At 42.5% G+C, this 12,501-nt stretch overlaps 2 protein-coding genes across 2 annotated transcripts; both read left to right on the forward strand.

Moving 5' to 3' along the window:
- The first annotated feature begins 1,806 nt into the window (after positions 1-1,806).
- Positions 1,807-5,159, forward strand: LOC146659956 (uncharacterized). Its single transcript, XM_085423948.1, has 3 exons — positions 1,807-1,933; positions 2,610-2,812; positions 5,082-5,159. Exons 1-3 carry the CDS (start codon positions 1,807-1,809, stop codon positions 5,130-5,132), a joined length of 381 nt encoding a protein of 126 aa, XP_085280074.1. The 3' UTR covers positions 5,133-5,159.
- Positions 5,160-5,277: 118 nt separating this feature from the next.
- Positions 5,278-12,233, forward strand: LOC146659957 (putative C-type lectin domain family 20 member A). The gene is made up of 6 exons (XM_085424218.1): positions 5,278-5,283; positions 5,332-5,461; positions 6,426-6,785; positions 6,871-7,197; positions 9,924-10,021; positions 10,412-12,233. The coding sequence occupies exons 1-6, from the start codon at positions 5,278-5,280 to the stop codon at positions 10,550-10,552; spliced, it is 1,062 nt and encodes a 353-aa protein (XP_085280344.1). The 3' UTR covers positions 10,553-12,233.
- The last annotated feature ends 268 nt before the right edge of the window (positions 12,234-12,501 follow it).

The following is a 12,501-nucleotide window of genomic DNA, read 5'->3' on the forward strand; positions in this document are numbered from 1 at the left end:
TTTTGGGCCAATTAAATCAAATGAACTTCCATTGTCTAAGTTATAGCCCTATTGAACCTGCGTTAACCAGCTTTAATAGGGAGGGCCAAAGTCGTAGTTGTGCTAAATTTCCTCGAATTCTCCTCGGAGATTTTCGAGTAGCTTCCTTTGTTCTTGAAAGTTCTTTTCCATTTGTCTCATCGCTTCCCGTCCATTCCACATCTTTTTGGTAAGGTCACTAACCTTATTTTCTAAGGCCTTATTTTGTTGTTTGAGTATGTCAACTTGGACATCGTAGTTGTTTATCAGATTGTTATGTTCTTCCTGTGAATCATACAGATTTTTCTTTACCTCTTCAAGCTCTCTTTTCATTTCCTCAAATTCATGGCACAACAACTCCTTTTCTCTGTTGGTCACGTTAACATCATGTTGGGAGTCTTTCTCAGTGGCTTTGAAGATCCGTGATTCTCCTTTCGCACCCTCATCGTGTGGTTTCAGTTCTTTTTGAGAATCACCACTCCTTTTGGAAAGCTCCTGGAGGTCCTGTTCAAGAAGTTCGTTATGCCGCCTCAATATGTCAATTTCATGTGCAAAGCATTGGCGTTCCAGGGTCTGTCTGAGCTGTTCACTGTCCGTTGTTTTGTTTTCCTCATTCATGATCCTTTTTCTTTCTTCACTCTCTTGTAACTCTTTAAAGGCTGTGTTTGCCTGATGGAGCTCAGTTTTAACAGCCTGTATTTCCTGTTGCATGTCATCTTTTTCCTTTTCAAAGTCCCTTTTCAGCTCACACATGCGTTTTACCGTCACATCATTTTCCTCTCTTAAAGACTGGTTGTCCTTTTCCATGTCTCCCACTTTTATAACCAAGCCTGTCTTGCTGCTTTGCAACTCTCTGATTTCTGCCTCCATTTCCTGCATCACCTCTTTCTGTTGCTGGATCTCTTTGGTTTTGGAGCTGTTTAAATCCTTTAGAATTTGGTTCCAATATTCCAGCTCTTGAATTTTGAAGTGAATTGTTTCATTCTCTAGTTGCAGGTCTCTTTTCCTCTTGTTTTTAGAGAACCCACTTCGTTTGAAGAGAACTTCAATGTTTTTTTGGAGAATCTTGTTCTCATTTATGAGCTCTCTTTTTTGCTCCTTAAGGTCGGCGTTCTCGACTTTAAGGTCACGTATGGTAGAGTTTTGTTGTTTGAGAGTTTTATTCTCATTTTTCAGCTCTTTGATTTGCTGTTTAAGTTTTTCGTTCTCGGCTCTCATGTTGCATGCAACAGGATTTGACAGACTCATATTTCAAATTGAAGTTGATGCTAAATCTCTGTACCAACTAAAAGATTTTTTAAAAATACCGTCAACTGTGTCAGAAACGCAAGTTTCCAGTAGTTTCCTGCCTAGTGAATTCTTCCACTCTCTTTGAAAGACTGCCAAGAGTGAGAACCTCTCCCCTATTTATAGGTTTTAGTGTGCTGATGTCATAAAGAAGACCAGAGATCAAAGGGATTCTGGTGAAACGTCACTGTGTCTGGTCTGGGCAGTTCTGAATTGAATAATAACAAAATGACGGGGGGCGTGTCTGGTAGCCATGTGAAGACGTGTTGTACAGGGCTCCTCAATGCAGGGCCGGCCCGTGGCATAGGCCGTATAGGCAAATGCTAAGGGCGCCGTCCATCAGGGGGCGCCACGCCAGTGCCATAAATGTTGAAAAAAAAAAAAAGTTGGTACTATTATTTCTAAATACAAAAAATAATCCCACGTTAATTAAAATGCAAAGTAAAGCTTAGTTAATAGAAACATTATTTGTTACAACATTACGCCCCCCCTCCCCGTACAATGCGCCCCCTCCCTTCCCGTATCATGGTTCCTTTTGGACACAAGATGTCAAAACGGCCAAAACTGTCAGGTGGCCAGGGAAGAAAAAAGAGAGAAGAAGAGGAGGAGAAACGAGAAAAAGACAGAGGTAGGTAACGTTAGCCTACATGAAATTATTTGAATGTGATAGTAACCTAAATTTTTAGCATTAAGCTAATGTTACATGATTCGCTAATTGCTAATCAATAAATAGCTAGTTAACTGTTTTAACGTCAGTTAATATTGTGGAGGGGGCTAAATTGTTATGGAAAATAATAATGTAACGTTAGGTAATTACAGTACTCCCACCTTTCCCACCATTCCTCATTTGTATTCATCTTTTAAGCAGGTGTTTTTTGTTTACATTGTTATTGCCTTCTGGTTAGCTAACGTTTACCCTGCAGGTAATAGTCACTTTTCCACCCCTGTATATATTATAGTTGTAAGCCTAGTTGTTAAAGCGCACATCATTAATGCTAATTAAGCAATATCACATGAGAGGGAATGCTGTTTTTTAATATGAGCACTGCTGTGATTCGGTCAAAGATAATCATAACATAACATTCTCATATGATATTATACTGTTACTTTGCATTCTGCTATTCAGCATTTCACTGTAATGATGACAATAAATTGAATCTAATCTAATTTGCATATCAGTTAACATCATACATATATCTCTTTGGTTTTTCATTTATATTATATCATTTCATTTTATTCCTGGAATCATATGTTTTTATTATTAGACTTTAATACTCAGTGGTGTCACATACTCCTCTCTTCAGATGCACTGTTGAAGTTTCTAAATCCCACCCCTGGGCCATCTACCACATCTACCGCTGCTGCCTCCACTTCAGCAGCACAACCCACCAGTGATGCAGCATCAGCAGCACCAGCAGCACAACCCAGCCATGATGCAGCAGCATCAAGCGGTCTTCCTGCTGCACCAATAGACCCTGCTGACTGGCCTTCTGCTTTAACTGAAAAGGTACGAACAGAGTTAGTTCACAGAGGTCCATTTGTAATTGATAGTGACTTCACATTCCCGAAACAGAAAGACGGGCGAAGGTGTCAGCATGATTATTTTAACAGACTCTTAATCAATGGGGAAAAGGTGAGAAGAACCTGGCTTATGTATTCGAAAAAAGAGGATAGCTTGCACTGCTTCTGCTGCAAAATGTTTTCCAAGAGAGATTACAAACTGAGTAGGGAAGGTCTGAAGGACTGGAAAAATGCAAGCCACTTGCTCAAGGTCCATGAGGATAGCCAGGAGCATAATGCTCACATGGCAACATGGAAGGACTTGGAGGTCCGTTTTGCGAAAGGACTCACAATAGATAAACAAGAGATGGCACTTGCTGAGGCTGAGAGAAAAAGGTGGCGTGAAGTTCTACATCGTTTGGTGGCAATAATTCAGTCCTTAGCTGAAAGAAACATGGCTTTCAGGGGGTCCACAGACACATTAAATAAACCAGACAATGGCAATTTTCTGAAAGAAGTGGAGCTTATGGCCAAATTTGATCCAGTGATGAAGCAGCATGTCAGTAGAGTAGAAAGTGGAGCTGGCAGTCACATACGTTATCTGGGAAAAACAATCCAAAATGAACTGATTGACACCATCAGTTCAAGAATAATAAAATGCATTGTGGAAGATATCAAAGTATTTCTCCATCATTTTAGATTGCACACCTGATCTGAGTCATAAGGAACAGCTCTCTGTCATTGTTGCAGAGGAATCAACAGGAGATCATTTGTCAACTCTCATCCTAAAACGGATAGAGGAGCTTAACATTCCTTTTGAAGACTGCAGAGGACAGTCCTATGACAATGGGGCCAACATGAAGGGAAAAAATAAAGGTGTTCAGGCAAGGTTGCTTCAGCTAAACTCAAGAGCTTTTTTGGTCCCATGTGGTGCCCACACTTTAAATCTGGTAGTAGCTGATGCTGCAAAAAGCTCACCAGATGCCCTTGGCTACTTTGGGCATTTAGCAAAATTATGTTGTGTGTTGTTTTTTGAATCACTGTCGTACCCAAATGGTTTGGTGAGCTGACAGAGTTGATACCACCGGCTCTGATACCAGCGGACTCTGATGGCCTCTCGTGAAACTTCACTCTCATTGAAAGTCAGTGTGAAGGTGCAGGGGAGCGTGGCAGTGGATCCTCTGACAGCACAAGTAGACCAGAGAGGATAGATCACAGTTTGACCCACAGCACCTAAAGACGAGCAAACAGCGATTAGAACGCAGTGACTCAGTTTAGTGATGGACGGTAAAGGGACTGACTCTTCTATAGCGCTTTATACAACATGCCACATTCACCCATTCACACAAACACTGCTTTCTATGCTTGTCAGTGCTTTCATACACCGATGGCTGCATCAGAGGCAACTTAGGGTTAGTATCTTGCCGAAGGATATTTGCCATGCAGACTGGGGCAGCCAGGGATCGTCAGTAAATACAGACTGCGGTGTGAAGCACTAAAACAAAGTTTCAGTTCAAACAACAAGATCTTTGAAAAGTTCAGACTTTTTGATGCAGAATGCAAAGGTAATGTCATCAGATCAACATCAGACACAACCATTCAAACTTCTTTACTGTTCAGATTTTCTTGAGAGAGAATTTTTGATCCATCTGAAACATTCAAGAGATTAAAAAACTCATTTAACTCAATCAAATCTGTTCATTAATAACAGTTTGATGGGAAAACAGAAGCTTTTTGGCCAAAATTATTCCAAACCAAAGTTTGAGAAGCAAATCAAATGATCATCATCATCACAGTCAGTCTTACCTGCCAGCAGGAACAGGAGCCCTCACAGACTGTTTTTGTCCCAAACTGCCATCCTTACGTTTTAATGAGCCGACTGAATGACTTCTTTAAACGTGTGGTCAGCAGTGCTGATGAAGACACTGGCTGACACACTGAGGTGGTGGGTTTAATGTCTCTGTGGTCAGTGTTTCACTTCCTTTGATTTTTCAATAAGTTCATTGTAACTGAAACATGTCGTGCAGCCTGGGTGAGGAGGAACTCACAGGTTTGAGTTTCACTGTTAGCTCCTCTGAAATGCACCACAGAGACGTCGTGTTGACGCAGAGACGACCAAATCCAAAAACATAAGGAGAGAAAAAATGATGTGCTGAAACATCGATTTACTGGAGTTAAAACTTTTAACTGTCCTGTTTTTGTTGTTTCTAAATAATAATTTAACTAAATAATTTCTGCTTGTTTTAGTGTTGATAAGTCTCGTGCTTCTTACTCAGGGTTACCGTCATTCTCGCTCTCAGGCTGACCAAGAACCTCCGTCTGAATAAGGGGAAGCTTCATCAGTGTATCTCATCAAAGAAAAGCCTTTCAGGTGATGTCAAAGAAACAACAAACACAATAAACCTCAAAAAATGTGGTTCTCATGTTTGCTGTGTTCAGACCTGTCTGTAAGGCGAATGAAGACACTCGACAATGAACGTAACCTGATTCTGATTTGATTAAATGTTAAGAGCATGAAGTTCTGAGCATGATGCTGCTTTAAGTGTTATGATTAATAATGAACGAGCAGCTGCAGATGAGATTCATGAGGACGTCTTCACAGTTTTTCAGCTCTCAGTCATGAAGAGGTGTGGACTGATCCTGCTGCTGCTCTCAGGTCTGTGAACTCATCTCAGTCGCCTCATTTACAGTTTGAATAAAACTTTTGATGTCAGAAAATCAAAGAAAGCACAAAGTGAACTGCTCCATAGGGATTATTTTAAAGGTGTCTGTAAACGAGCTTCAAGCAGTCACAGGAACACTCGTACAATCTCCAAAGACCTTTGTCATGTCAACTAAACTTCTAAAGGTTTCTTTGGGTCCAGTTAGAAGTTTGATTGACAGTCTAATGGTCGGTAGTTTGTAAGAGTTTGTATAAAGTGAAGTAAAAGAGTAAAGAAAGAAAGGAGGGAAGAGTCAGTGCATGAACGTGGCTGTTTGTGTGCACTGCTGAGAAAAACACGTCTTGATTTTATTTTCTGTGTAGAAATCTGACTGAAAGCCTGAAACGCTGCAAACCCGTCAGCTCGCTGAAAAAGATCCTGACTGCTTTTACCACGTCCGTGTGCACGTTAGAGCAGGGCGATATGACCAAAAATATTTATCATGATATTTCATTTTCTTATTGTTGCCTAACATTGTACCGGTATTACCGTGAACGGTATAATATGGCCCAGCCCTAGTGCACGTGTTGTTCAGCTTTGAGCCTCGACCACTAACACGTCGTTTTCCTTCATTGTGCACACTGAAGAGGAAAAATCGTCCAAATACATGTGCAATAAGGCCAGAGTGAAAAACAAACTTAGCACTGTTAAAGCAGCTTTTTAAGCTGATGTGAGAGTTTCGCCCTGGAGCAGGAAACCAGTGTGTAGGTGTCCACAGGCACCGTAAAACAGCTTTTAACCAGTACACGAGTTACACATCCTTTGAAGGACACATATATTAACATATATTCACGTCTTTAAAGATGTCAACAAAAAGTTTGCGTTGTGGTAGCATGTAAAGAATTTATTCTCCTGATGACTAAAATAGTCGAGCTGAGGTGAGTCTGTGACCGCGCTGACTGACTCGTGTCCTCTCAGGTTACGTGATGGTCTGCCATCTTCAGTCTGATCAGTTAGTCAGACAGCTCCACCTGGTTGACCTGCAGAAGTCCTGGAACGATGCTCAGCAATACTGCAGAGATGAGTACATTGACCTCGCCATCGTTAACAGCTCAGCTCTCATCCAGGAAGCCCAGAAAAGGGCGGGGAGCACCGAGGCGTGGATTGGACTCTCCAAGAGCGGCTGGAAATGGTCTCGCCTCGGTCCAGTTCAGTCATCATGGTTTAACATGTGGTCACCGGGACAGCCAGGGACTGATGAGTGTGTTACAATATCTAGTGATGGATCATGGTCCACAAGACCGTGCTCAGCTACTTATTACTTTGTCTGCTATGACGGTGAGTGTTTCAGACTTTGGTACCAGGGTTTGACAAACTGAACATTTTAGCTGCAGGTTTGAATCCGTCTGATCTTTTGTTTCAGCTGCGACTAACAAACACATCCTGGTGAAGAACTCAATGACCTGGTCTGATGCTCAGTCTTACTGCAGACAGACGTACACAGACCTGAGCACCATCACCAACACGCAGGACAACAGCCAGGTCGCTTCTATGTTGTCAGATACTGCTGGTGCCTGGATTGGACTGTACAGAAAATACTGGACGTGGTCAAACTCGAGCACAGCCTCCAACCTGCCGTGGGGGCCCGGGCAGCCTGATGACAGCGTAAACTGTGCCACAATAGTCGGATCAACAGGCTCCTTCAACAGTCATAACTGTGATGACCAACGCCCCTTCCTCTGCTCCAGAGGTGAGTCTGTCCTCTGTGTTTCTGCACAGTCTGGTCCTCCTGGGCTCATCCGGACACTCTTGGCACAGCACTGCCGATGCTTTGGGTGGCGCTGTCATTTAGTGTTTGCTCTGTCTGCGGTAGAGTATCACTTCCTGTTCCTGTTTCAACACAGGAACAGGAAGTAGTAGTTGAGTAGCTTATCTGCGTAGCAATTTAATTAAAAACCTTTAGATAACTTCTGTTTTCATAGTATAATCTTCACGTGCACCATGGCTACTTCACCTGTCCCTCCTGCACTTTCTTGCTCATTGTGTCAGATGTTTAGTTACTCCTTTAGCAGTAATGATATCTGTAACAAATGTAGCATATTTGCAGCTCTGGAGGCCAGGATTACTGAATTGGAGACTCGGCTTCGCACCCTTCATTCACCCATAGCTAGCCAGGCCCCTGTAGCTGGTGCAGCCGAAGATAGCGTAGGCCCCGCTAGCTGTTCCCCGGCAGACCCCAAGCAGCTGGGGAAAGAGGGCGGCTGGGTGACGGTGAGGAGGAAGCATAGTCCTAAACAGAAGCCCCAGGTACACCACCAACCCGTTCATGTGTCTAACCGTTTTTCCCCACTCGGCGACACACCCGCCGGGGGTCAAACTCTGGTAATTGGTGATTCTGTTCTCAGACATGTGAAGCTAGAGACACCGGCAGGGGCCAGAGCAGGCGACATTGAAGGAAATTTAAAACTGCTGGCTAAGGGTAAACGTAAATTCAGTAAAATCATAATTCACGTCGGCAGTAATGACACCCGGTTACGCCAATCAGAGGTCACTAAAATCAATATTGAATCGGTGTGCAACTTTGCCAAAACAATGTGGGACTCTGTAGTTTTCTCTGGCCCCCTCCCCAATCAGACCAGGAGTGACATGTTTAGCCGCATGTTCTCCTTAAATTGCTGGCTGTCTGAGTGGTGTCCCAGAAACGATGTGGGCTTCATAGATAATTGGCAAACCTTCTGGAGGAAACCTGGTCTTGTTAGGAGAGACGGCATCCATCCCACTTTGGATGGAGCAGCTCTCATTTCTAGAAATATGGACAAATTTATTAAACCCCCCAAAATATGACTATCCAGAGTTGGGACCAGGAAGCAGAGTTGCAGTCTTACACGCCTCTCTGCAGCTTCTCTGCTCCTGCTACCCCCCCAAAAACCCATCTCCATAGAGACTGTGTCAGCTCCCAAACAGACAAAAAACAAACTAAAACCAGCAACAAACAACTTAAACATAAACAATTACAAAGAAAGAACAATACAGTATCCACATCTGAACCAAAGAGTAAAACAGTGAAATGTGGATTATTAAATATTAGGTCTCTCTCCTCCAAGTCTCTGTTAGTACATGACTTAATAATTGATCAACAAATCGATTTACTCTGCCTTACAGAAACCTGGTTGCAGCAGGATGATTATGTTAGTTTAAATGAATCAACACCCCCGAGTCATTCTAACTACCAGAAATCTCGAAGCACAGGCCGAGGGGGCGGTGTGCTGGGCTGGTTCTAGACAGGCATATATGAGGGGGCAGACAGAAATGTAAAGGGGGCACATGGTGGCAGCTGAGGCGAATGTGGGGTGCTCTGAATAACTGTTTTTGTCATGTAATTGGATTGCACTTTGTCAAACCTCTACCCTAAAACCTGACCAACTTGGGTGTCCCCCCTGAAGGCTCAGCTTCTGCAGGTCTAGATCTTAGTGTCACTGAGGCACACAAACCCCCTGACCACGTTAAGGTGGCAATCACTCAGGAGGAAAACTGAAAAACAAAATAAAAAATAATAAAATAAAATATTGCTCATCAGATTCTACCAACTAAAAACATGACATTTACCTTAATTAGATGCCCTATGTTAAATACATTTGAATCCAACCATAGTACTTCTCACTATTGCCAATATTAACAAAACTAAAAAGGGTAGGCCAAGTTATGAAAAAAGGGCACTTCTCCAACTCTTGAAAAATAGAAATAAAAAATACATTAAAATATCCATCCAGTTCTTTAAAACCAACAACATAAAATCTATCTTAATTTGATTGCCTAAGTAAAGTATCAAATCAATTTTATTTATATAGCACTTTTACATTATACATGCTTCCCTTAGGCAGCATCATTAGAAGACATAGCATACATTTACACTGCTATGCAGATGACACCCAGCTCTATCTGTGCATGAAGCCAGATAACACACACCAATGAGTTACACTGCAGGAATGTCTTAAAGACATAAAGACCTGGATGGCCGCTAACTTTCTGCTTCTTAATTCAGATCAAACTGAGGTTATTGTACTCGGCCCTGAAAAGCTTAGAAATATGGTATCTAAGCAGATTCTTACTCTGGATGGCATTACCTTGGCCTCCAGTAACACTGTGAGGAACCTTGGAGTCATTTTTGACCAGGACATGTCCTTCAATGCACATATTAAACAAATATGTAAGACTGCGTTCTTCCATTTGCGCCCCTCCCTGAGCTCTGAGTTCTGCTGGAGGTTTCTTCCTGTTAAAAGGGAAAAAGTTTTTCCTTCTGACTGTCGCCAAAGTGCTTATTCATAGGGGGTCATTTGATTGCTTGGTTTTTTCTCTATATGTATTACTATAGGGTCTACCGCACAGTATAAAGCGCCTTGAGGCGACTGTTGTTGTGATTTAGTGATGTATAAATAAAATTGAATTGAATTGAATGGCCCTTTTCTTTCTCTGCAGATGTCAAACCTTCAGCCTCGAGGTCAGTGAAGGTTCAGCTGAGGGCGGGATCTGCAGACCTGAACGACCCCACAGTGCAAGAATCCATCCTGCAGCAGGTCAGAGGTCACACGGGCCCCGATACAAGGAACAGACCGCTATAACTACTGTGAAATGATAGAGAGCAGTGAGTCTGTGCAGGTTCAGGGACACGTGACAGCACACAGCTGCAGAGATACGGGGCTCGTTTAATGCAATCCCATCCATTTGTATTATTTAACCTTTTTAACTGGTAACTTGAAGAAGTCACTTAATTTCAGATTACTGTGAGGAGACGACGTGAACCAATGACAGGCAATGAGGCCTAATTCCAGACTTCAGTTTCATCCCCAGCCAGTTCATTTAGTTCATTTCCCCCAGAAACAGCACCAACAACGTTTTCTGCTCACTACAGAAACAACGGCTGATTAATGAGGAGCTTCTGTTAATGTGTGAAAACTGTGTTTCAGGTGAGGGAGAAGCTGGTGGAGCAAGGAGTCACTGAGGAGGTGAAGCTGAGGTGGAGGACGCAGCCTGATGGGAAGGTTTTCCACAGAGAGGAGGAGACAGCCGCTTACAGTGAGAAGGAAGACTGTGGCGGTTTAGTCTGAACGTTATTGGCTGATGTTCCTCAGATGATCTGCTGTGTAATTCAACTTATTTCCATCTCTGTACTCTGACTGCTGGACTGTAACAGCGTAGCTTTGCATGACTGACAGTTGGAAATCATCCTTCTTTATCCTAAGCTCAGATCAGACCCCACACACACACGCACACACGCACACACACACACACACGCACGCACACACACACACGCGCACACACACACACACACACACACACACACACACACACACACACACACGCGCACACACACATTAGAGGAACAAAAGCCAAAAACAACAGGAAACAGATTAAAGCTCATCTATAAAATGAGTTGTCAGCAGTCGCTGCCCTGACATGGACGTGGCTGATGTGTTTACAGATGCATGTCTTTATTTTTCCTTTTCATGATGATCATGTGTTTTGAATAATTGTATTGTTTGTTATTTTCTCTTTTACCGTGGGAGGGGCTTTCGTGAGAATGAGATAAAGTAAATGATGGGCTGAGGAAAGCTGTTCCAAAGTTGGGAGCTGTGACTCTGGGTCGGTTTAGTCTGCCCACCAGGAAGTGACTGATCAGCTGATTTTTAATGGCTGATGTTCACAGGTTGATTTGACTCTTTTTTATCTTTAGAAAAATGCTCGTTTTGTTGGACAATAACATTTTTGTTATTCAGAGATGCTAACAGTAGAAAAGGTCTGAGTGGTAATGATCGAGTTTTCCTTCAGGACTTCATCGTTCTTCCTGAAAATGTGTGACTGACCATTTAAAAGTCCAGCCCTTCACCTCCACAGTAACACTCTAAGGAGTTTAAGACCATGGCGCCATCTGCTGGCCAAACCTTCACATTGCACCACGAGAATAGAATAGAATTCAACTTTATTGTCATTGCACACGTCACAAGTACAAGGCAATGAAACGCAGTTTGCATCCATCCAGAAAGTGCTTTAGCCACAATATAGATGTATTACAGAAATGGGTCTGTTACAATGTTCATGGTATGAAGGTATGTCATGAATAAGCTCTAAGTATGTGCAGGCTGTAGTGAGTATACAGGCTATGAACAGGATATCAATATGAACTATGCAAGTTATAAACAGCTGGTTATAACTTGCATGTGGTTTATAGAAGATGGTTGATCTTCTATAAACCGTTTATAGAATTATAATTATTGTATTGTACAGTATGATTGTCTACACGGCGTTTACAGTAGCGCAGTTTAGATCAGTGAGATATGTGGCTAATTTCTACAGAGGCTGTATAAAGTGCTAGTGGTTGTGTGTGTGTGTGTATGTTCAGTCCATGAGTTGATGTGGGTCATGGACATTAGCTTGGAAACGATGTTTGATGATCTCCACATTTTCTTTAACTTTAAACTTCCTCAAAGACAATCTGACCTCAGTCCAGAATAATCCACTTACTTCTCTTTTTGTATTGCCGTGTGTGTGTTAACACTCTTCCTGTCTTGTTATTTTAGAGCTTCTTTCTTATTGGAAACTCCCTGCGTCTACACAAGTTTGACCATCTCATGTCAAACATGAACACTTTTACACTTTATTGAATGTAACAACAACCAAACTGCAGTCTGAAACCATCTTTGTAATAATAAAGAAGCCTCTCATGTCTGTCCTGTGTTTCCTGACCCCGATGCAGAAGTCTGCCTGATCCCAAACCAGAAAAACTATTTCTCCTGCTTTAACAGGCGAATTAAAGAGAAAAGATGACTGAACACGAGCCGAGACTCAGAACGTGTCAACCAGCTTTTATGTGTTTTTACTCAGAGGGTCCAAACTGCTTCAGCTCAGTCCAGAGATCCTCTGAAAACCCACTTCATGCGATTGTCCAGCCTCCTTCACCCAGTTCATGTGAGCTGCTTGTGCATGGTGGGTGTAGCTGAAGCAGACGAGCACTTAAAGGGTCTGCTGTCGGCTCCACCTGTATTTTTGCATTCTCAGT

Source organism: Rhamphochromis longiceps, linkage group LG11, assembly GCF_057381845.1.
Source record: "Rhamphochromis longiceps isolate RC_006_pf linkage group LG11, R_longiceps_female_GT1.1, whole genome shotgun sequence".
NCBI lineage: Eukaryota > Metazoa > Chordata > Actinopteri > Cichliformes > Cichlidae > Rhamphochromis > Rhamphochromis longiceps.